Here is a 26394-nt window from a genome sequence, read left to right as displayed (position 1 = left end):
TCCATGGGTGAAGGCAGACTCTGTGATCTTGCTCTGCTGAGTGCAGAGAGAGAAGAAATTGAAAAAACTGACTTTGATCACATCATGGACCAATTTGCATCAGTGAAAGCAAGGAAGGTGCAGTTATAATTTTCAAGTAGTGATATAATTTGCTAATTAAAAGAATAACAAGCATCTAAAAGATGGGTGTCAGATGTTTGGACGGGCGCAATTTCAGTGTTTGCATAGGCACTACTTTCCGTAGATGCACCCTTTGAAGATCGGGTAGGAAAGGAGAAGTTTAGAAGAGGGGTTGGTCTTTTAATCCCCAACCTCTTGCTGGATTCAAACCCAATGAAACATGATTTTGTAAAACAAAAATATTTATATTAGTTATGGAGAGAAGGATCCACAAATTAGTGTCTTAAGGGCAAAGATAGCAAGTTTAAGGAACCTGACAAGGAATATTGAGGCAATTGGGATCAAGGAAATCCCAGGTGTATAAGATAGAGAAGTGAAAGAACATGAGATAGCTTAGGCAGATAAGGTAAAGGAGAACCCAACGAGATTCTAGAAGAACATTAATAGCAACAGGGTAACGAAGAAGTCCTGATAGGATTAGGATCAATATGGTCAATTATGTCAGGAATCACATGATATGCATGAGGTAGTATATGAACATTTTCCATCAGTATTTACTGCGGAGAAGTTCATGGAGGCTAATGAATTTGGGGAAATGAGTAGCAATGTAACTAAGCAGATCATTGTTATAAAAAGGTGTCGGTTCTCACAGTAGGAGTCAGGTGTTAACGGAGGGTTCACTTTTTTTATAATGTAAATAGAGATACCACATGGAACAGTTACTTCCAGCCCTTTTAGCCTCACTGTCCAGCAACCCAGTAATTTAACCCCAGCCCAACCACAGAACAATTTACAATGTTGCTGGTTCAGTATTGTTGGTGTTACATAAAACATAGAATTCTACAGCATGTTACAGGCCCTTCGGTCCACAATGTTGTGCCGACCATGTAACCTACTCTAGAAACTGCCTAGAATTACCCTTCCACATAGCTCTCTATTTTTCTAAGCTCCATGAACTTATCTAAGAGTCTCTTAAAAGACCTTATTGTATCCCCCTCCACCACTGTCGCTGGCAGTGCATTCCACACGCCCATCACTCTCTGCATGAAAGTCTTACCCCTGACATCCCCCTACTTCCAAGCACTTTAAAAATATGCCCCTCTCATGTTAGCCATTTCAGTCCTGGGAAAAAGTCTCTGACTACCCACACGATCTCACCATCTCATCACATCACACTTCTCATCATCTTGGGGAAAAGGCCAAGTACACTCAACCTATTCTCATAAGGTACGTCCTCTAATCCAGGCAACATCCTTGTAAATCTCCTCTGCACTCTCTCTATAGTATACACTTCCTTCCTGTAGTGAGGTGAACAGAAATGAACACAGTACTCCAAGTGGGATCTAACTAAGGTCTTGTATAGCTTTAACATGACCTCACAGCTCTTGAACTCAATCCCATGGTTGAGGAAGGCCAACACACTGCACCCCTACTTAACAATAGTCAACCTGCACAGCAGCTTTCAGCAGACACGGACCCCAAGATCTTACTGAGCCTGCACACTGCCAAGAGTCTTACCATTAATATTATATTCAGTCTTCAAATCTGACTTACCAAAATTAACCACTTCACACTTATCTGAGTTTAAGTTAATCTGCCACTTTTCAGCCCAGTTCTGCATCCTACTGATGTCCTGCAGTAACCTCTGACAACCCTCCAGATTATCCACAACACCCCTAATTTCTGTGTCATCAGCAAACTTACTAATCCACCCTTCTACTTCCTCATTCAGGTCATTTATAAAAATCACAAAGAGGAGAAGCCCCAGAACAGATTCCTTCAAAATACCACTGTTCACCAACCTCCATATAGAATATGAACCATCTACAACCACCCTTTGCCTTCCGTGGGCAAGCCAATTTTGGATCCAGTAAGCAAGGTCTCCTTGGATTCCATGCCTCATTACTTTCTGAATGAGCCTTGCATGCGGTAACTTATCAAATGCCCTAATGAAATCCGTATACACTACATCCACTGCTCTACCTTCAATGTGCTTTGTTACTTCCTCGAAAAATTCAATCAGGCTTGTAAGGCATGACTTGCCCTTGACAAAGCCATGCTGATTATCCTTAATCAGGTTATGTCTTTCCAAATGCTCATAATCCTGTCTTTCAGATTTTCCTCCAACAACTTGCCTACCACTGAAGTAGGACTCACTAGTCTATAATTTCTTGGGTTATCTCTATTCTCTTTCTTGAACAAGGAATCAATAATTGCAACCCTCCAATCCTCTGGTACTTCTCCCATCCCTATTGATGATGCAAAGATCTCCTCCCTTACTTCCCAAGGTAGCCTGGGATACATCTTGTCCGATCTAACTTAATACCTTTCAAAAGCTCCGGAACAACCCCTTTCTTAATGTCTATATGCTTAAGTGTTTCAGTCCACAGTAAGTCATCCCCACAATTGCCAAAGTCCTTTTCACTGGTGAATAATGAAGCAAAGTATTCATCAAGTACCCTCCACTGCCTCCTCCAACTATAGCACCTGATTGGTCGTAGTCTCACACAACTCATCCTCTTACTCTTCACATAGTTGCAAAAAGTCTTGGGGTTTTCCTCAATTCTGCTCACCAAGGCCTTCTCATGCCCCTTTCTAGCTCTCCTAATTTCATTCTTGAGCATCTTCCTGGCACCCTAGTAATTTTCTAGAGCTCCAACAGTACCTAGTTTCTTGAACCTTTTGTAAGCTATTCTTTTCTTAACTAGATTTGTACACCATGGTTCTTTCACCCTACCATCCTTTCCCTGCCTCAATGGAACATACCTTTGCAGAACACCATGCAAATGTTCCCTGAACATTTGCCACATTTCTGCCATGCATTTCACGGAGAACATCTGCCCCCAATTTATGGTCCCAAGATCCTGCCTATTAGCATTACATTTCCCCCAGCCCAATTAAATGTCTCCCAAATTATCTGCTCCTATCCCTCTCCAGCACTATGGTAAAGGAGATAGAGTTGTGGTCACTACCGCCAAAATTCTCTCCCACTGAGAGACCTGACACCTGACCAGGTTCATTTCCCAATACCAGATCAAGTACAGCTTCTCCTCTAGTTGGCTTATCTACATATTGCATCAGGAAACCTTCCTGAACACATCTAGCAAACTCCACCCCATCCAAAACCCTTTGCTCTGTGGAGATGCCAATCAATATTAGGAAAGTTAAAATCTCCCATCACAACAACCCTATTATTATTGCACCGTTCCAGAATCGGCCTCCTTATCTACTCCTAGATGCCTCTTACTATTGGGGGTCTATATATTAAAAAAAACACCCAGAAGAGTTATTGCCCCCTTCTTGTTTCTGACTTCCACCCACACCGACTCAGTAGATAATCCCTCCATGACTTACTCTTTTTCTGCAACCGTGATACTATCTCTGATGAGCAATGCCACTCCCCCACCTCGTTTGCCTCCCTCGCTGTCCTTTTTGAAACATCCAAAGCCTGGCACACTCAACAGCCATTCCTGCCCGAGACATCCAAGTCTCTGTAATGGCCACAATGTCATAGTTCCAGGTACTGACCCATGCTCCAAGTTCATCTGCCTTGCTTATTAAAATAGACTCATCTCAAACCATCTGGCTGACAGCATCTTTGCTCTATCATCTACCTATCCTTCCTCAAACTCCCTGCAAGCTGTCTCTACTTCTGTGCCATCTGCCTAATCCTCTGCCTCTTCACTTCTGTTCCCACCCCTCCTGCATCACAAAACAGTATTCAATATCTTGCCTGTCATACCGCGGCTTTTTGTTTAGCAGCCTCATGTGCAGCACCTTGTCAAAGGCTTTCAATATTCAATAGGTTTCAATGAGATCCTTTCCATTCTTCGAAACTGTAGCAAGTATCTACCTACTAACTGGTACATCTTTGGACTGTGGGAGAAAAGCAGAGTACTCAATAGAAACCCATGCATTTATGGGGAAGGTGTACAAGCACCTTACAGAAGATGTCAGAATTGAACTCAGACATCACATGCTGTAATTGTAACACACCAATAACTACGCTGCTGAGGCACCCCAGGATATAGGAGCTGAACTAGGCTATTCAGCCCACTGAATCTACTCCACTATTCAACCCCGCTGATGTGATTTCTGAAGCTATTTACTGGCTCATCAACTTTCATTCATCAACCTTTCCAATTAAACCTGGCAAACCACCATCCTACAATCTCCTCAAGGGAGCTGGGCTGTGGGAGGAATTCGGAGCAGCTGGATGGGAGGTGGAACCCACATGGTCACAGGAAGGATGTGCAGACTCCTCACGCAGGCAGTGCCAGAGGTTGGGATCAAACAAAAGTCTCTGGCAATGTGGGGCAGTGGCTCCACACACTGCTGAATATCTGGTGAACCGACTGAGTCATTATCAAGTCAGACTGGAAGCCTATGATCAGTGGTGAGGAGGTCAGTGTTGTCTGAAACCTCAATTAGCAATTTAGACGACAATGCTACTAAATAGAAAGTTATGGATTAACAGCAGAATTGGTAATATGAAGGCAAGCTAGCCAATAATATAAAAAATATCAATTTTAGATATACAAGATGAAGAGTACAAGAGGCAAAACTGGATATTAAACCTCCAGAAAATGATGCTGAACCAGTACTAATGGGGGACAATAGCGGACAAGCTCAACAAGTATTTTGCGTCACTCTCTGTTGTAGAAGGCACTAGCAATATGCCAGAAATTCAAGTGTGCCAGTAAGCAGAAGTGAGTGCAGCTGCTGTTACTAAGGTGGTGATGCTTGGGAAGCCGAAAGGTCTAAAGGTAAATAAATTTGCCCCAGGGTTCTGAAAGAGGTGGCTGAAGAGACTGTGGAAGCATTAGAAATTATCTTTCAAGAATCACTAGATTCTGGAATGGTTCCAGAGGACTGGAAAATTGCAGTGTCACTCCACTCTGTGGGAAGGGAAGGAAGAAAGAGAAAGGAAATTATAAGCCAGTTAGCCTGACTTCAGTGGTTGGGAAGATGTTGGGAGTCCATTATTAAGGATGAGGTTTCGGGATACTTGGAGGGGCATGATAAAATATGCCAAAGTCAGCATGTGTTAAAGGGAAATCTTGACTGACAAATTTGTTGGGAGTTCTTTGAAGAAATAACAGACGGAATAGACAAAGGAGAGTCAGTGGTTGACGTTTTGCAGGCCCAGGACTGGAAGGGTTAACATACAAGAAGTGTTTGATAACTCTGGACCTGTACTTACTGCAGTTTCAAAGAATGGGAGGGATCTCATTGAAACCCATTGAATATTGAAAGTCAAGACTCAGGGTCTTCGACTATATTTGTTGTGCGGCATTAGTTTACTGCTATGTGTACTAAATGTGCCTTGTGTTGTGCGAGAATGTCGGTACTGTTTTTCACCTTGCCCCTGGAGTAACACACTTTCATTGGGCTGTATTTGAATTTGAATTCATTTAACTCTCACATCCATACCACAAGGTGGGGAGAGGGGGAGAGTAAAAATCTTGTGTTATGACTCTGTTGCAATGTACAGACATGTGAATTTATAAGTCTAATGATGTAGTAAAAAGGTGCCTCGTAACCTGTCAGTCCTGGCTTTTATGCTGCAGTACTGTTTGCTGGACGGAAGCAGCTGAAACAGTTTATGGTTGGGGTGCACATACACATTTGGAAAAAAGCATCCTGGGTTCCAACACAATTATTAAAAGCAATACAAATATTTCTCAGCCAATTTTGTTTCAAATGCACTGATTAGACCACTTTATATAGTTAGTATTACAGCCTAATATTACAACCAGAATTTGAGGGTAACAGATTGGCTGGCTGGCAGATAGCAAAAGGTAGGAATAAATGGGGCCTTTTCTAGTTCGCTGCCAGTGACTAGTGGTGTTACACAGGAGCCTGTCTGGTGACCGCTTCTTTTCACGTTATACGTCAGTGATTTGGATGATGGAATTGTTGACCACATCTGTGGAAAATATAAAAATAGGTAGAGGGCCAGATAGTGTTGAGGAAGCAGGGACTCTTCAGAGGGACTTGTACAAATTAAAAGAATGGGAAAAGAAGTGGCAGGTGGAAATGGTCTAGGATAGTGTATGGTCACAGACACTGATAGAAAGAATAAAGGTGCAGATTATGTTCTAAATGCAGAGAAAATTCACAAATCATAAATGCAAAGGGTCTTGGAAGTCATTGAGAGAACTAAAATATAAAAGCAAAGATGCAATGCTGATGCTTTATGAGGCATTCATCACTCTGCACTTGGAGTATTGTAAGCAGTTTCTGATGCCTCATCTTAAAAAAAAGTACTGGCATTGGAGAGATACCAGAGGTGGTTCACAAGGATGAACCCAGGAATACAGGGGTTAACATGAGCATTTGATAACTCTGGACCTGTCCCCTCACTGGAGTTTAGAAGAAAGAGGGTGGATCTCGTTGAAACCTACTGAATATTGGAAGGCCTAGATAAGAGTGGATGTGGTGAGGATGTTTCCTATAGTGGAAGAGTCTAGCACCAGAGGGCACAGCCTCACAATAAAGGGTCAATAGAAATGATAAGAAACATCCTTATCCAGAGGGTGCTGAATCTGTGGAATTCAATGCCACAGATGGCTGTGGTAAGTTCTTGCTTAGTCAGAATGAAAAAGACTGGGGAGAAGGCAGGAGAATGGGGTTGAGAGGGATAATAAGTCAGCCATGATGAAATGGCAGAACTGACTCAAATAGCATAATTCTGCTCCTTTGTGTTATAATTGACAGTGAGGTTACAACATGATCTAGATGAACTGGGAAGTGGGTAAAGGAATTGCAGATGGAATTTAACTGTGACAAGGACACTGTGTTCTAAGACAAGTTAAACCAAGACAAGACTGGAGCTGTAACAGGTAGAGCACTGGAGAGTATTATAGAGCAGATAATTATAGGATTCAGGGAAATGGTTCCCAAAAGGTGACAAAATAAGTAGACTAGGATGACAAAGTTGTTTGGCATGATTACCTTCACTGGTAAAAGGCAATGGTTACAGAAACTGAAACAGCATGTTAAAAGTGTACGAGAGAAACCACACTTGCAATATCTTGTGCAGCTATGGTTACCCAGCTATACAAAAGTTACCAAGCTAAAAAGGTTGCGGGGTGTAGAAACAATTCATGAGGATGTTACCAGGAACTGAAGGGCTTGAATTATAAAGGAATGTGGGACTTTCACCCTCTCCCAGAGTTCAGGTGGTTGAGGGTTGATCTTACAGAAATATACAAAATCATGAGAGGTATAGATAAGGTGGAGTCACTCTTTCCACCCCACCTCCACCAAGATGGGGCATCTAAAACTCAGGATCAGGGAAGGTAATGGATCTAAAGAGGGAGGGGAAAAAAATTAAAGTGGGGCCTGAAAAGCAATTTTTCCCCATACAGAGGGTTATGGGGAACAGACTACTGGAGGAATGCAGGTATAACTGCAGTGTTTAAGATTATGGACAGATGCAGAGACAACAAAGTCTATAGATATCCGGGCTAAACACAGACAAATGGGACTGGCTTAGAGGGACATCCTGGATGACATGGACGAGTTGGATTGAAGTGCCCGTGCCCAAGCTGCACACCCACCTGCTCTCTCCAGATCTAAAGGTTGTTAAAGCCAAAAAATATTTTTCCTAATGCTGCAGAATCCTAGTTTTTCTACACTTTAGATTTCCAGTATTGGCCATTTTTGTTTTTACTTTCCAGAAAACAAATCTGCTTCATTTTACAATAGCTGACAATTTATCGATCCGTTTTTGTTCTGCTCCAACCCACCAAACTCAGACTTTGCTCATGCCTGCATGTTCAGAGGACTCTGCTTTAAAATTCACAGAACTACAACAAACCATTGAAATCAATCTAGGCACAAATGGTTCAAAGATGGGTGACACAGTAGCGCTGTGGTTAGCATTACACTATTACAGAGCAAGTGACCCAAGTCCAATCCTGTTATTGACTATAAGGAGTTTACATGTTCTCGCCATGAAGGAATGGGCTTCCTCCCACATTCTAAAGATGTGCAGGTTAGTAAGTTAATTGGTCATGAGTGTAATGGAGCAGTGTGGACTCCGAGCCTAAAGGACCGGCTAGGGCTCTCTCTCCAAATTAACAAAGCTGTATTTACTACAAATATTACAAAATGTAGAAAAAAAAATAGGAATTAATCGTATTTACACCTACCATCTAATCCTAGCTATACTAATCCCTCTTGCCTTGGTCCCCAGCCTACTAAACCTTTGCAATTCAAGTACTTGCAATTTTCTGAAAATACCCCAATGCAAATCCATAGGGATTTAGTTTTCATTCCTCCATATCACACCTCAAATCCGGAGTACTCAGAACCTGTAAATTCTCAAGCAGATTTCCAGTTAAATGATTTATGATTTGGGAAGAAAGACCAATTGCCATACCAGTTGCTCTTGATTTTTCATTTGATCTTCAGCCTGTTTGGCCAAGGCAGCTTTCGCTTCTTCTGCACTGCGACGCTCTTTTTCTAGCCTCTCAGCCTCCTCCTTTGCTTTTTTCCTTTCCTGCTCAAGTTCTAAAGCCTTTCGGGTTTGATCTTCTAGCTCTATTAGAAACAATTAAAGTAACTTTTGTTTTCATTCTTGAAAGCCAAAGAATTGTTGATACAATAATTTATACATGGAAATAAAGACATAGAAACATAGAAAATAGGTGCAGGAGTAGGCCATTCGGCCCTTCGAGCCTGCACTGCTTTCTCTCCATACCCCCGATCCCTTTAGCCACAAGAGCCATATCTAACTTCCTCTTAAATATAGCCAATGAACTGGCCTAAATAGACAAAATAGACCACCTACATAAAATTGCACCAATTTCACTATCAAGATAGGTTAACATTGAATTTAAAGGTTGAAACAATTGCAGATATTGAGCTAAACAATTTATGCAAGTGAGGCAGCTTTACAAAATAAGCCTCTTATCCAAGTCATCTCACCACAATTTTAATGTCTTATTAACAATTTGACATCCATCTAAGGAGTTGATTTGAATGGCTTGTATTCCTATTCACTTTTGTTTACCGTGCCTTTCATCAAAAGAAAAAAATCTTCGCAATGGACTTGACTTGTAAATTGCAAGGTACTGCTCAAGCTCCAAAACCAATTAATTGTTACCTCAGTACATCATTTAAATCCTAATTCCACTTACGGGAATATATCGATGCCCTCTCCCCAGGGTTGGGGAGTACAACTTTAGAGGGAGCAGATACACAAGGAGATATTCAAAAAGAGACTGAGTGCTAACTTTACAGAGGTGAGCTCCTAGAACAAGCTACCAGAGGGAAGTGCTGAAGGCAGGTACAGCTGCAACATTTTGAACACAGAGCAGCACAGCCGGCTCAGGCCTCTTGGCCCACAATGTGCTGACCTTTTAACCTACTCCACAATCAATCTAGCCTAGTGGTCACCAACCTTTTTAAGCCCAAGATCCACTACCTCGGCCTTAGTTCAAGGTGAGATCGACCCCAGAGCAATTAGTTACACACATGCGCACCAGGGCAGAAAAGACCAGAAGTAAAATCCCACAACCCGGAAGTAGAAATAACGTATGAACACCAGGGATACCCGTCCTTTTATGCACTGAGAACCGGTTTAATATTGACAATATTCATGCCAACTGGCCGACCAAGGGGGGTGGGGGGGGAAGGGGGTGTTAAACACGATGGGAATACAGCGATACTCGAAAGCAGGTTCCTTACGTCCAGTCTATTCCGCAGCTTTCACGGCTCTCGGCACTTAGCTTCTGCCCCGCTCGCTCACAAAACTCAACGCATTTGTCTTTAAGTGCGGGGTGCTTGGACTCAAGGTACCGAAGAAGTTTTGAGGGCTTCATTGCCTCCGGCAGCCTCTGGGCCCGAACTCCAGCCACCCGCTCGCCTGCCGCCAGACGCCTTGGCCAGGTGCGGTTGATCGTGGGTTGGATGAGAGGACAAGGTCAGGGCCGGAGGTCCCCGTACCGGCGGGCGGTGGTCGTAATCCGAAGAAAGCGATCAAGCGAGCAAGGAATGTAACAGGGAGCGGGCGCGCCCCCTCCTTGTAGGATCTATCAGCCGACAAAAGTTTGTTTCAATAGATGCAGCGCGGTAGCTGCTTTGCTACTTACGAAACGCTGAGCCCGAATGAGGTCTGCGAATATATTAGCACCAGATTCCCCACCAATGTTCAGTGAGCTAAACAGGTTCAGAGGCAGCACTCCACACCAGGTACGACAGCACTTCCCAACCGGTGATCTCTGGCGCGAGGGTCTCACTGCATTTAGGCGACTGATGACCTCGCGTGGGTTCAAGTTCAACAGTGGGCTGACAGGGAATGAGGAAAAGTGCAGCTGACTCAGTGTTTCCTCACGGCCCGGTGGTTGGGGACCACTGAATTACACTGTGTAGTGTGGGGGGAGCTACACACATGCGCACTGGGCAGAAAGAACGGAACTAAAACCTCGCAACCCAGAAACAATCTCTCAACAGTATTTGTGTATTTATTTTTGTTTTTTTCTCGGGATCTACTGGGAAAGTCTCAAAGATCGACTAGTCGATCGCGATCAACGGGTTGGTAACCACTAATCTAGCCCATCATCTTACACATCGCACAGCCATCTATCTTGTTTACATCCCATAGCCTAACAGTCTCTTAATGATCACATTGTGTCAGCCTCCACTCCAAAAAGAAAGACCTCAACCTTTCTTCTAAAGGCATATTCTCTCATTCAAGCAGCATCTTGACAAATCTCCTCTTCACTCTCTCTAAAGCTTCCAAATCCTTCCTATAATGAGGCAACCAAAACTGAACTCAATACTCCAAGAGTGGTCTAACCAGCGTTTTATAGAGCTGCAACATTGTGTCAAGGCTTGAACTCAATCCTTTGACTATGTCGAGCGCACTGTACAGCTTCTTAACCACCGTATTAACTTTGGGATCCATAAACTTGGATCCCGAGATCCCTCGGTTTCTCCACACTGCTAAGAAACCTGCATTCATCTTATACTCTGCCTTCAAGATTAAGGAAAACTCCAAGGTGATTGTCACATACATGATGACTTGAGTGAGGGTAGGAGTGACCAGGAATAAATGGAGAAACATGCCTGGAGGAGGTGGTGGTGGTAGGGGAGGTTATTAATGAATAAATGTTCACCAATGAGAGGGACCTCATGAATGTGAATACACTATCTGTAACACCACCACCCTTCCTGTTGTGGGTGTCCCTGATGGCCTTTAAGAGGACCTAGTCTCTCCCTACTCTCCCCTTTACTGTTAATACCTTTTGGGATTATCTTCATAATTGACTACCAAATCCATCTCCTACTCTCCTCTTGTCCTCCTCATTTCCCTCTTAAGATTGTTCTTAAACTTGTATTCATCAAGGGATAAATTTTTTATTAGGGCCTAAAAGCAATGCATGTTTTCTTTTTCCTTCATGGCTCTCATCAGACAAACCTCCATGAAGTTGCCATTTCTACCCTAACAAGAATCTACTGCCCCGGTAAAACATTTGTTGAAGTCTCCCACTTGCCATGTATTCCTTTGCATTTAAATAGTCACCCAGTCGACTCCAGCTAGTTTCTACCCAATGCCCTCAAGGTTGACCCTGCTCCAACTGACGACTTTAACCTGTGGACTTGTTCCATCGCTTTCCACAGTTATTTTAAAAATAATAACTTTGTGACCAGTGGATCCAAAGTGCTCTCCAACTGCCACTTCAGTTACTTGGCCCACCTTGATCCCCAGTATTGCTCCTTCCCTAGTGCCCTATCTCCAAATAATGCCCCCTTCCTGTTGTATCACATCGTCTGCAGCTCAGGGTACAGCTCAACATCTATGAGTTTGATTTGAAATCACACTGGTGTCCAAGAGCTCCCACCCAGCTCAGCCATGTCACCTGTTGTACTGTTTACATGTTTTAATCAACTAAACTTTTTCTGGCTGCTTTTATTTGAATTACTTTCAGATAATCAGCAAACAATTCCCCAATACTTGGAACTGAATGCTGCACTCTTTTCCATTAGCTTAAAAAAGTCTGTAAGAAAATCATTAAACATCTACTCAACTCCCATCAATTTTCCACTTCTAAACCAATGCATCTGCTCAGCTGCTATCCCATCCTTTCACTGCCATTCCTTCCCACTGAAAAAGTCCTTGCTTAAGCATTGCTCATGCCCACGATTACTAGACTGCAATCTAAAACAGCAGAAAAAAATTTGAGTTGCAAGGTTACATTGTACAAGAGGCAGGCCATTTACCTTTCTGGGCTTTTAAAGTCTGCTCTTCGATTTGTCTAAGTCTCTCCATGAGTTCTTCCTTTTCATGTTCTATCCTCTCTTTTTCTTTTTCTGCCAGTTCTCTTTTCTTTTTCTCATTTTCCAATTGTGCCCTTTTAAAACAAAATTGATAAAGGATCAAAATTAATAATGTGTTTTAAATTTGTTAACTGTAATAAAAGGATTGTTTCCTCCCTCCCCCCACCCCCAAACCAAAAAGTGAATCTGTATATATCGGGGAAAATGCAAAGGAAAATCAGACATTGATCCCAGCTTTGAGATAAGACAAGATATATCAAAGGAATAAGAGCATGATGGGGAGAAAGTGATGAAATTAGAAGGTGCACCAATCTGAAAATGGCTTCAAAGTCACACAGATAAGGATCAATTAAAGGAAGTTTTTTCTATAAGTACTGAAAATCTAAGTTTTAGTCAGTCTGTCTGGCAGAGGAAAGGAATCCTGACATTTAAGGCAAGTTGTCTTCATTAGAAATGAATTAGTATACTGGCCTAAGCTGTGCCAGTATCTTATTTATTTAGAATAGAGTCACCAATTATCAGAAAGGAGCAAGTAAATGGAATTAAATCCAAGGTAGGAATGAAGCATTAAACTTGAAGTTAAACACCAAAACTGTAAACAGCGAAGGGGTCCAGAGAATGGTCAGGAGACATGATAGGCTTGAACCAAAGTGTAAGATTTCCATACAATTGGGAGGAAGCATAGAGAGTATGGTTTATCCATGAACTTCAGAATAAAAAAGATGAACTTGAAGAAATAGTTGAAACAGAAGCCCAAACCAAATGACAGAAAGACTTAAAAAAAAGGTGAAAAAGACAATTCAATCCAAAGATATAGAACAGAGATGGACAAAGATACAATGAATGACATAGACAAAACAGATAGTCTGCAATTTATACTCCAGCCAATTTACGGTTAGAAGGTAGAAACAATATCCAGCATTCAAGAATATCCATTGTAAGATGTAGTTTTTCAAAACTGTCCAAATTCCTGACTGCATAATAAATTTTCTCCATTCAAAGCTTCAATTGTATAGCTCTTGTAACTAACTGTATGCATTCCAGTTATTAAGACCATATTTAAATGGCAGTTTCCAGGCCTCATTTCTCCCCAGCTGTTGAAGCACCAAGTTCTGTAGCCAGAGCCTTGATCACTCACCAGATTTCACAATCAGATTAATTCTCCCCCTTGCAAGCATAAATAACTGTAAACAAAAAATGCTGTCATATTCACTAGTTGTCAAAGTTCAATCCAAACAGTGGTGGGATGTGGGAGTGGTTCGAGGAATTTTTCCAGAGTGTGGACTGAGAAGGCCAATATTTAATTGCCACTTTCAATTTCTGGTGGGAGCTGGTGCCACCATTGTGGTTTATGAGAGTCAGTCAATGACTAACATAGTCTGTCAGACCCAGTAAGTTCAGGATTTTTTCTGACAATCTGATAACCCCACCACCATCTAACACGACACTGAGTTTGTCATTAGATCTGTAATGAACAGAATTCCTGTCCTTACTCTGGATTCATTTTGAGTCCATTACTGCAGTACATCACCAATCTCTTTAAATACTAGTTTTTTTTTAACTGCTTACATGGATTTGAAGTTTTGTTATCAAAAGTATTATTCAAAAGGGTAATAACATCCTCTTAATTGAGATGGGAGATTAAAGACAAGAGTCAAATCAAAGTCAACACATTGTACAGGCTTACTTAAAACTGACTAACTTACCTTTCTAACTGCTTCTGATGTTTTTCCTCTCTGGCCTGTGCTTTCATTTGCTGTACTTCAATAGTATCAGGTTTTCTCCTTCGCATATACAGCTCATGATTTCCCATACAAAGTGCTAGAATTCGTTTGTTGATCCGCAGGCGTGGAGCATAAAATACAAAATCCTAAATAAAAAAATTTAACAAAAATCAAACTGAAGGAACTGACATCACTGGCATCTATGGAGGGGAACAAACAGTCAACGTTTCAGGTCGAGGCACTTCATCAGGTTCCGACAATGCTTTCCAACTTGAATTCCTCCAGCATTCTGTGTGCATTTAAGATTTCCAGTTTCGGCAGAATCGCTTGTGTTTCTGTGCGTCTTCTCTTCCCATTTGCTACTTAAATGCTCACGAGACAATAATTAAGAGTGGCATGAGTTCACAGAGCTTTGATCTGATCTGTTGGTGTGGGATTGTCTAGCTGTCTCCTATATGGCCCAAGTGTCGTAGCTTCACCAGGTTAGCACTGATTTGTCAGATCTCCTTCACTTCTTACTATGGATTAAGATTAAAAACCACTGCACAATTTAGAACTGGTGTCACTAATTAAGCAAATGCTGGAAAATGGGGAAAATAGCTGAACAGAGGAGAACTCTCAGTAATAGGCAAGTCAACAATCCTGCTCCAAAGAGTACTATGTGGGGGTAATTCTTAACCTCGACCAATAGCGTCTATAATCAGTCAACCTATAGCCAGGGAAGTGATGACCTCCTCCGGTTAAACTGTTATTAATCTGCTTACTACAATTCTGTTTACCACACCCTATCACGAACACCCTGTTCAATACTATCATCACTTATCAGAACGGTGTGAATATACTCCCACTGTATAATATTATAGTAATTCTTGCACTTCCATCTCAGAGTGAACTTGGAAACCTTATCATCTTTGTCTTGCAAGCCTTGTACATTTTATTTTTCTTTAAAAAGGTAACTTGTCCTTTCATTCTTTCTTACTTCTCTTCTAATATTTGCATATCTGCACACCTGTAATGCTACTGTGACACTGTAATTTCCCTTGGGATCAATGAAGTATCTGTCTAAAACCAAGTTAAAATTAAGAAATTCTCTATAGACACCAAGTTTCAAATTTCTTTCACAATGGCACTGAAAATTTTCCCACTGATTTACTTTCTCAGGGATCCACAGCTTAATATTTTAAAACTTCAACTTGATGCTGCAAAACCAACAAACAGAGCATTGAGGATAAACTAAGTAAACAGTGAGGCAAACCGCGATAGGCCAGCAATTGAGCAGATAAAACATGGTATGAGATTATCTTTTAGTAGTTTTTTTTTTAAATAGAATTCATTTTTGAAAAAGTGGAGCAATTAGCAAATGGGCCAAGCTGTCCTGAACCCATGCACGGACAATGCCCATTCGCACTGACTTCTCAACTCCAAGGCTGGATCAGCTTAACCTGCTGAGTCAGTAGGAAAAAAAATATTGCCACTAAACTGACAGTGGGCCTCAGCATACCCTGAGGCTGCACCCCCATAATTAAATGGTCAGAAATGCCCAAAATACATTCAGTTTAAAAAGTTTCAGCCATTTTCAAAATGAGTCAAAATAAAGCAAAAAAAAGGCACTTCTCCATGCAGAAGGCAACATCATTCAAATGAATGGAATGGAGATCAAGTTTCTATAAGCAGTAAATTCTTGATCATGCACTCCCGCCCTCAAACAGACCATCTACTCGATTTTTGATCCTCAAAAGTGTTCTGAGCAAATGAGGAAAAAGGTACAACACACAAACCAAATTATAAAGCCTACTTTGCCATAAAAGGTACTAAATGTTCTGTTCCCAGAGAAAATATGAGATTAGTGAATTCCTGTTTAAGGATCAAAAATATTTGTAACTGATTTGATTCCAAGGATGAATATTAGGTAATAAATACTTACAGGTGCCTTCTTATCAATAGGTTTTATGACAAACTTTTTGTCATTGAAGGATATATTTCTTATTTCACTCCAAGGAAATCCTATTTTTGGTGTCAGTCTGTTGAGTAGTAATTACAAAAAGCATTAGACAAAAGTGTATTCTGATTTTTTTCTTACACTGAACAGATGAGAGGTCTGCATTCACCCCCCACGGTCTACTTTTGTATTCAAGATAGATTTTTGCATACAATTCTTTCAAAAGTGAATTTTTTTTCAAAATGTAATTAAACATTTCCCATAACTCTACAAATCAGGACATGTCTAATACTTAGCTAACAGAAAGGTCATCTGTAAATTACACTACTGGCTAACATTCATCTGCCCACCTTACTCCCAGTGACTTGAGGATAAAAATCTCCAGATGAATTTTTAATAACTCTGCTTTGAGAAGGGTGGGGAAGCAAGTGTACAGACGATTGGGAAATGAAAGCTGAATGCAAATCTCAGTGACAGAGTACAGATGAATGCAGGGGAAAACCAAATGGGTGCAAGATCTAATGTATAACCAAGCTACTTGCAAGCCAGATGGGAATCGAGGATTGTGTCATTCCAGAGTAACAAGCCCACTGGAATCTAGAGCTGCAAGTCACCTAGGCAAGCTCTCACTTGAGAAGATCGCAGAAGAGGGTTTCAACAATAGAGATCAACTGAAGAGGAGAAATACAATGAGCAGAGACAGTGTAGGAGCTGACCTGGACCTGTCAAAATACTGCAGATCTATGGGTTTGATAGCAGTTGCACAGTGGAGGTGGGCAGAGTGTGACAGAGCACAGAAATCTAGACATTCAACAAGGGGAATTGAAATGAAAACACAAAAAGGCCAAATTGCATGATGCACAGGAAAAAGGGGAGATATCAATGCAAACATGACTATGAAGAGCACCCTCAAGAGCAAGCAGATGTTCTGGTATGAATTCGAAGGATTATGGATCTTTGGCACTATCCAAGGAAGCAGTAAAGAATAGGAAAATTCAGGAGCTGTTTTCAGTGTGCCCATTGATTGGAAAGGATAGCAATATGCAACTGTGAAAAAGTCAGAATTAATGCTTGCTAACAAGACACGTAGTAATGTTATTATTCCTCCACTGACCTTCCACTAATTCATTTGATTCACTATTTATTCTAGATACATTATGCCATTTGTTTAAATATAATTTGTCATCTTACTTATCGTCATGTTCATAGATGTTCAGTCCAAGAGCATCAACACCGAGCCACAGCTCTGTTCCCTTTTTGTTCTTGATTTCAAAGTAATTCACACCATACATTTCAAGATCTTGAGCAATTTTGAGGTATTCCATCATTGAATCTTCCCTATTAACAGTAAAAATAATTATTCCTTAGCACTATCAATTGAGAAAGTAGGCATGGCAGACAGGCCATTAATTGAATCACAGATTTGAAACAATCTCAACTAATCTAGCCCCATTTACAACTAATTGATCTGTAATATCCTTATGCCCAGACTGCATGAAAATGCAGTTAAAAGGTTTATGGGTTGATTGTGGGGTGGGTGTGGAAGGAATTACATTTCTTATGCTACAATGTAGTTCAAAATGCTGAAAGTTGCTCAGAACAATTTTATAGACAGTGTGGACATTACAATAACCTCCTCCCCTTCCCTTTCTTCCATGGCCTTCTGTCCTCTCCCATCAGATTCCCCCTTCTCCGACCCTTTATCTCTTTCACCAATCGAATTTCTAGCTCTTTACTTCAACCCCCTCCCCCCTTCCAGGTTTCACCTATCACCTGCTAGCTTGCATTTCTTCCTCCCCTCCCCCACCTTCCTACTCTAACTTCTCATCTTTTTTTCTCTCGTCCTGATGAAGGGTCTCGGCCCAAAACATTGATTGCTTACTCTTTTTCAAAGTTGCTGCCTATTCTGCTGAGTTCCTTCAGCATTTTGTGTGTGTTGCTTTGCTTTCCAGCATCTGCAGATTTTCACTTGTTTTTGATTACAAGTTATAATTTGTTTTTGCTGTGTCCAGGTAAAGATTACAATGGCTTTTATAGCAAAGCCAGATATTGGTGGAGTTAAGTGGGGGGGGGTCGATTACCAATCTTAATAACGTCTGCTGCCCACAGATAACTTGCTACCTGCATCATTTTCTGTCTCTGTTTGTTCAGACAAAAAAAGTTTTTGTATTACTAATACCAGTCTTTTTCCAAGCTCCCAAAAATCTTTCAAAATTATCACCATTGCATATTCACATTTCTTAACTTTGTCTATTAAAGTTACTTGATTCATTTTCCATTTATTCAAACATGAATTAAATGTATTTGGATTACAAGTTGAAGCCTCTATTAAAGGTCATCTTATGAATGCTCCATGCAATCTCTTTGGCAAAAGAAATCTTCTGGGGTTGGTTAATCATCCACCTAGTATGGAAATATACTGTAATTTCCATTGCATTCAAGTACAGAAATTACTATCATTACATGTGGAGGTCAATGCAATGGATAAACAAACATTCTAAATAGGAAACTAGAATGAGGGATATTATAAGGCTAATTTACACAATAAGACTCACCTTCTATATTCTAGTTTAAATTATTTATGAATAGCACGAACAGATTTGTAATGCTCCAACCAAAATTATCACAATAAACATTCGAGAGGCCCACAGCAAAACATACTTAATTCTTTCAGACACCTCAGGACATGAATATAACTTAATGAGCTTTACCTTAACATTCCTCGATGTTCTTCATGCCATGTCTGTATCCTGTCTTCCCACTGTTCTTTTGTCAACTTGTGCTGTTCCAAGACACTGACAAAGAGCATGTAGTACAAACATGAAAAGCATCGAGGAGACTACTTTTTATTGTTTAATATTGTTCATTAATATATTAATCCTGCGGCAAAATTTCCAGCATTTCAACAAGTAATATTAATTCCATGTATTAAAACAGGCTCAACAAAAATAAGCTTGATCTGTGTTAGAGAAGTACTTTTCAAACATCAGGTAAGTGGCAGAGGTGAAATTATTATAAAAAAAAGAACACACCAACCAACTTTCGGTTTTAGTTCTTTCAAACCATACAGAAGCAACTCAGCAAATTTTGAATATAAGTCAGCAAATATACTTCAGAACAATCAGACCAAGGGAATTCAGAACTTCCATCAAAATGTTGAACAAAATGCTGAGTACTTATAACAAAAAATTTAAAGTTTAATAGCTGCCCAGTTGGAATGGGTTTTAAAAAAAATTCTCAACTAATGTTATTGGAGCAGTTTGAGTGAAAGTCAGGTCTTAATTTCACATTATACCACTTCACAGCTAACTAACTCACATCTACAAATGGAGTTCATAATTTTCAAATTCAGAAACGCAAGACAGTCATAAAGTGCAGGATCAGGGTCTTTCTGACTATCTAAGCTAGAACTATCTGCCTGCATCCATCTAAACCTTTCCTATCTATATACACATCCAAATGCCTTTTAAATGCTGTAATGGACCTGCCTCAACCACTTCTTCTGGCAACTCATTCCATATATGGACCATCCTCTGGGTGAGAACATTGCCCCCCAGGTTTCCATTAAATCTCTCCTCTCTCAAGCTACACACCTATGTCCTCATCCTTGATTTCCCAACACTGGGAAATTATTGTGTACATTCACCACATCACTCACAATTTTAAACACTTAGAACACTTCCTCATTCTCCTATACTCCAATGAGCAACATACTTGTAAATCTCCTTAGTGCATCTTTTCTCTAGCATAGTAACCATAACTGAACAGAACATTCCAAATACTGTCTCGCCAACATCTTGTAAAATTGCAACTTAACATCTCTCCTTCTGTAATCAAATGTCCTGACCAACATGTCACAAGCCTTCTCCAGCATCCTACTTTCTGTGAACACTTGCATATGTACTCCTAGGCTCCTGCTTTTAAAACACTTCCCAGGGCCTTACCATTCACTGTAAGAGCCTGACTTGCTTCCCCAAAATGTAACACCTCACACGCACCTAAACACCATCTACCATTCCTCTGCCCGCTTACACAGCTGACCAGGGGCACCTCCAATTGCTGATTACCAACTTAATGTATGACACCTATTTTAGTGTCATCTGCAAACTTATTAACTATACCTTGCATATTAGCATAGATGACAGTGATTTGGATGGAAAACAGCAAGGGGGGGGGTGTCATAATTCAGATGGAATGCAAAAATCAAGCCCCTCAACTCAGGGCACTATTTGAAAGTATGAATAGTCAAGGGACCCTAGCCACATGGACGATAGTTTCTTATATCACTCCACTTCCTTTACTTTTAGTACTTGGGGTGGGAACTCCCAGGAATCAGTGGGGATTTCCATTTGTTCAAGGTAGCTCTTAAGGATTAAGCAATCTTTTCAACTGTTCACCCGTAATCTCTTCCCAAAGAGCTCTTCAGATATATTTTTCTCCTCAGGCCAGCCAAAGACTGATGAAGGTGAATTTCAAGGTGGCACTCACTACACAGTGTGTGGTCCACCATTGTGGAAAAACCCTACAGTAAACCATTATTGTAAAGAATCAGTGTAACAAAGCAGGAGACTTTCGCTTTGTGAGTGTCAAGTGCAAGGCCCTTTCTCATGGGCTTCAGCAAATAAGTCAAAGACAACATGGCAGTCTCTGAACATACAAACACAAGCATTAGCAATACACTGCAGTCTCGTCACACCAAAATTCTGTAAGGTCAATGATGACACAATTTTACATTCAGAATACATTTTGCTACCAAAACAAAGTGCTAAAACCTGAAAAAAAGGAAAAAGTTAAATTAAAAAGGATATTTGGGATTGACAACCTTTCTCATTAAAATACAGATCATCAATTCTCCTTCCTCCACCATCATTCCTCTGCAGAGATTTTACCACACACACTTTAACATATACATTTTAAAAATCAAGCTGATATGGTAGTTCAGATGTTTAGCACCCATTGTTTGCTATTCCAGCTATTAAACAGCATCAATTCAATACATGCCTTTTTAGACAGCGTCTCAAGTATACACCACTCCAGGTCTTTGAATTTATAAGAGATTTCAACTCTTAGAACAGAGCAAAGAATGACTAGCATTTTAAACTACAGCTGGCAGTTTCAACACAGCAGAGTTAAGTGATGTTTGCTTTGGTAACATAAGCTTTTATAACAGCCCAGTTAGGAAGGCTATCAAGATGCTTCAGGTGCTCAAACTTGGTAAAGGAAAGGAAAGAGAGCAAGCAATAACTACTGGACATAAATCATGCTTGAGGTTTTGTTGCCACCCAAAATATTGCCAATGTGTTGGTGCCCTAATCACAAAGTTATAAAGATGCCAACCTTTGTTTCTGACCATGTTGACCCCTGCCAAAAAAAAAAGCCTTTTGAAGGAACTTCAAAATTGATCTCCTGCTTGCAACAGATCTATTTGTAATTTAAAATTATTCAATGTTGAAATCAAAAGCAACTGACAAGCTACACAACTCAAAGCAGTTTGTGCATATTGATAAAATGCTGCACAAGTACTTCTGCATGCAGAGCTACAAGTAAAGAAATGCATGCCTAGTTAGATGCAATTGACTTTTATTGAGGAGAGAATGTCAGGCTGACCGTTCCTCTAAATAAAGGAATCAAGGACCTCAAAAAATTCCACACAAAAAATTAAACCAAAGTTGTGGGTACACAGAGTAAAACTGAGGAGAAAACTAGCCAAGGGGCAAGTTAGAAGCAGCCAGTGATTAGTTACATCTTGAAGAACTTGATTAGTTGGGAACCTGGGAAGATCAAGGACTAAGAATATTTAATGCTTGCTTTCTTCCCCGCCCTTTACAATTTATGAGGTAGTGGAAAGTATAGTGTACTGCAAAACTTATAGTTTTTAAATCTATCGTCTGAATTCAAAACTTGATATTGAATTGAGTATTTTATTTTTCAAACCAATTTTCTACAAGTTCTACTACTTTGCATTATAAAAAATCCATATGCAAATGAATAATATAGAAACCAAGAATATATCAGAGAATTCAATGCCTTTGAAGACATTGGGAAGATGATTCAATCAAGTACAACTCCCTGTCACATATGATTTATTGGCATGAATTTTCTGATTTTCACCAGCACCATTTAAAACAAATACCTCTGATGAGAACAAAAATATCTTGATTATGTAATCGGTGGACCTCCATTTTCATTGATGGTAAAACAATTAAATGTATCCAATTTTTAATTCAATTACAGTGTAACATTTGAAAAAAATCTCCACTTCAAAGCCAACAATTTTAGCAAAAATCTACCTTCTCCTTCCCAAGTTAATCTGAAAGACAACAGGATATAACATGAAAACTTCGGCAGTTTTCAAGTGGGGAAGAAGTCACGACTTCTCTTAGATGTGTAACGACACACTTACGTAATATTCTAAGCTGGGCTGATTTCTAGATCGTAAAGTAGACATAGCCAGATTAATTCACCAGGAGACATTTCAATACTTCTTAAAAGGGCATAATCCAGTTTTAAGATATTTTTCTAATTGGCTGTCTTTTGATATCCACCAAACTGTGGCTGTGTTATGAAAATATAATATGTGGAGTTAGAAGCACATTCATTTTCCACAGAGCAGTTACTGAACACAAAAATACACTACAGAACCTTAATGCTACTTACCGTTGGGGAAGAAGTCTGTCACTGGCCAGGTAACCCGATTTATGGACTTCTTTGTTAAAGTCTGTATACTTGGCTTGCACAGCATATGAAGCAAGCAGGACTGCAGTTTCAGGTGGGCAATAGATTTCGTCATTTAGAATACCCTCCTTTACTTGTAAGAAGAATAGACGCTGTGTAATTTCTTGGATCAACTCCTCAGACACATCTTCTGGAAAGAACTTTGCTCTAAATTTAAACTGTAGTGGATTCTCTTTTCTTACATCCTGCTGAGTTACCTAGAAAACACACAAATTATAGAAATTTCCTCAGCTTCAACAGAGAGAACAACTGCACACTTCAGCTAAGCTCATAAAAGAGACTTTTGTGGGACCCCATAAAATTTGTGATCCCTTAACTGCATATTATTCTGATGTTTATACTTTACACTTAAAACCCACAGTGATATGCCTGCTGAATTATCAGGCCAAATTGTACAAACAGTGGAAAAGCAAATATTCCCTAGGTTAAGATACAAAACAAAACACTTGTGTTATTTATAAAAAGGGTAGTCATGGATAAATAAACAAACCAAGGTGAACATTATCATCTGCTCATATTCCATTAGAATAGAGGGAGGAAGACAAAGAATAGCTAGAACTATTCAACCATTTTCTGGCTAGTTCAACCAAAACCAGAGGCTCAGCTCTGAAGACTGACTATGAGGCCAATACTGGGCTCACTGACATTCATGAGGCATGCTAAAAACATGAATATAGGAAGTATAATAAGCAAGGTTGGGGATGACTCAACAAATGGTTTTAGGAGTAGCAAGAAGGGCTACATCACAATACAGATCAGCTAGAAAGTTGGGCACAGGGATAGCACATGGAATTTAAATCCCAGTCAAGGAAGATAATGCATCTTGCAAGGGAAAGTAAGGATAGGACAAGCATAGTAAAATGATACTGCCCCATGGAGTGTTGATGAATGGGGGGCCTTGTGGTACATAAATTCCTGAAAAATTGGCACCACAGATGGAGAGGGTAAAGGCATAATAGGGGAACTGGAAAATAATGCTACAACTTCCTAAAGCATTGATTAGGCCACACACTAAGTTATAAATGCAGCTCTTGTTGCTATTGCATTGAAGAGGGTGCAGAGGAGTTTCTGTGGAATGGAGCATTTCAGTTACAAGGAGAGAACTGAGAGGTTGTAAGTTGATTTTCCTTGGAGCAAAGGAAGCTAAGGTAAACAAACATTAGGTAGGGATAGACAGGATAGATAATAACAATGGTTGGGAGTATCGAAGATAAGGCAGAGGATTAATGTGAGAGGTAGGAGACTGAGGTGACACAAGGAGGGTCTTTTTCTTTACTCAGCATGCCCCCTCCCCACAACAGTGGCTGCAATCTAGAATATACTGCCCAAGGTGATGGTGGTTATACTCTTATAACATTGAAGCATCTTGATAAGTACTTAAATCATCAAGGCATAGTCAGCTATGAACCTAATGTGAGTAAACTGGGTTAGCATAGGTGGGTGCTTTTGACAGTGTGGTTTGAAGGGACCACTTCTATATTTGCAGCTGTGGCACCACACTAACCTTGTGCAGATGCCTCTTGATCTCAGAGTCCAGTAACAAAGTGGACTAACAGACGTGCTGGAATGCGTCACTCAGTTTGTCCTAGACTTAAGCTCTAGCAGCTCAAAAACTTTGCATACAAATGGCAAGACTCTTGGCAGTGTGGAGGATAAAGCGAGATCTTAGGGTCCATGTCCACAGGAACTCAAAGCTGCAATGCAGATTGATGGTGTTGTTAATATGACGTGTTGGCCTTCAACTGTGGGATTGAGTACAAGAGCCGTGAATTACTGTTACAGCTATACAAGATCTTGGTCAGACCCCAGTCAGGCCCCGCTTGGAGCACTGTGTTCAGTTTTGGTCACCTAATTACAGGAAGGATACAAATGCTATAGAGAGAGTGCAAGGATGTTGCCTGGATTAGAGAGTACGCTTTATGAGAATAGGTTGAGTGAACTTGACCTTTTCTCCCTGGAGTGACAGAGGATGAGAGAGGTGCATAAGATGAGAGGCATTGATCGGGTGGATAGTCAGAGGCTGAAATGGCTAACACTGTGGGGCATAGTTTTAAGGTGCTTGGATTTAGGTACAGTGGGGATGTCAGGGGTAACTTTTTCCACACAGAGAGTGGTGAGTGTGTGGAATGCACTGCCAGCAAAGCTGGTAGAGGCAGATACGATAGGGTCTTCTAAGAGACTCTTAGATAGGTACATGGAGTATAGAGAAATTAAGGACTCTGTGGTAGGGAAATTCTAGGCAGATTCTAGAGTAGGTTACGTGGTCAGCACAACATTGTGGGTCAAAGGGCCTGTAATGTGCTGTAGATTCCTGTGTTTCTATGATGCCAGATCGCTTCATGTTTTCTGTCCACAACCAGCTGCACTTGGCCCAGAGTCTACAGCAAACATTATGGGAAAAAACCCAACTACCAAAGCACCTCATGAAAAAGGTGCTTCGAGTACTGATTAAACCGAGACCTTCTTGAGACTTGCAATAAAAGTCAGTTAATCAGCATCTATTAAAATGCAAGCTCTTCATGTTTACAAGGTACATAAAACAAAACCAACAGCTCAGTACCCTTCCAACTTTGGTAATGTCAGACTTGAAGATCTCCTGCACTACTGGATGTTGCTCCAATACCCCAAGACACTTATTTCACTTCATAACTCTGCCCATCACTGTCACCCAACCTCATTACAACATATCATAGATATTCTCCCACTGAGCTGATAGGGAGCAGGAAATGCACAAGGAGTCCAGAGGCAAGCCTACCCACGTTTCTGATTCCTCGGGTTTCAGATCCCAACTCCTTCCAGGCTGCACATTGAACACCACTCAAACAGCAGCAGCCTGAGATGTACTCCAGACACCAACTGGACAGTTTAGTGAGCCAGGTACTGAACTATCATATACTCTGAACAAATGGATACTGGATTAGAATTTTACTCTATATTGAAATGTGCATCCCAATTACTACACATTTTCAAAGTTCCTTGGCTAATACATTTCCACCCCTTAAACATTTTTTTTTAATACCTTTTTGTTCAACTTCAGCCACGTGGTATAGCCTTTACTGTCTATGTACTGTAGGCCAAAGAACCACACTTCTCTTAGTCCAACAGTTTTCACAACCTGAAAGAAAATCAATATGGTCACACTAACAAATAAACAGCATTATATCTTTATACCAAGGCTGAAGGTTAGTTTATAACCAGAAATCTATCTTAATCCAATTCATAGCAACAAGATTTTGGTATTTCTTTTAGCAATTCTTTTAGTATTAACTCTTAACTTTTCACTGAAAGCAAAATACAAACTGCAAACACTGGAAATTTGTTCATCTGCCAGCATTCCTGGAAAGATCAACTGTTCTGATGAAAGTCAGACCTGAAATGTGAACTCTCTCCTCGAACAATGGATGCTGCCTGACCTGCTCAGTATTTCCAGCATTTCCTTCCCCACCCCCTTCGCCTATTCCTACTGGAAAATATCAAAAAGAATAAATTTCATCTTACTTTCTAAACAGCATTGCAGATAGCACCAAAAGGTTGCAGCAACAAAGGAACCAGACAAAACCATTTAACTCAGTTCCAACATCTAAC

At 40.5% G+C, this 26394-nt stretch overlaps 1 protein-coding gene across 3 annotated transcripts in view; it reads right to left on the bottom strand.

The window, feature by feature from the left end:
* The window catches only part of LOC132391289 (radixin), a 78043-nt gene that overhangs the window by 12172 nt on the left and 39477 nt on the right, over window positions 1-26394 (bottom strand). For 2 of the 3 annotated variants that reach the window (XM_059964257.1, XM_059964258.1), the window contains exons 4-11: window positions 25829-25924; window positions 22732-23006; window positions 18786-18869; window positions 17266-17412; window positions 16060-16156; window positions 14118-14281; window positions 12355-12485; window positions 8510-8670 (exon numbers count right to left, since the gene is read on the bottom strand). In XM_059964257.1, coding sequence (XP_059820240.1) covers window positions 8510-8670; window positions 12355-12485; window positions 14118-14281; window positions 16060-16156; window positions 17266-17412; window positions 18786-18869; window positions 22732-23006; window positions 25829-25924 — 1155 coding nt within the window. The remainder of the gene's footprint in view (window positions 1-8509; window positions 8671-12354; window positions 12486-14117; window positions 14282-16059; window positions 16157-17265; window positions 17413-18785; window positions 18870-22731; window positions 23007-25828; window positions 25925-26394) is intronic. The other variant, XM_059964259.1, reaches the window with a different exon arrangement.

The sequence above is a fragment of the Hypanus sabinus genome, chromosome 3 (assembly GCF_030144855.1).
Source record: "Hypanus sabinus isolate sHypSab1 chromosome 3, sHypSab1.hap1, whole genome shotgun sequence".
Taxonomy (NCBI): Eukaryota; Metazoa; Chordata; class Chondrichthyes; order Myliobatiformes; family Dasyatidae; genus Hypanus; species Hypanus sabinus.
This window is presented reverse-complemented; position numbering and strand designations above follow the sequence as displayed.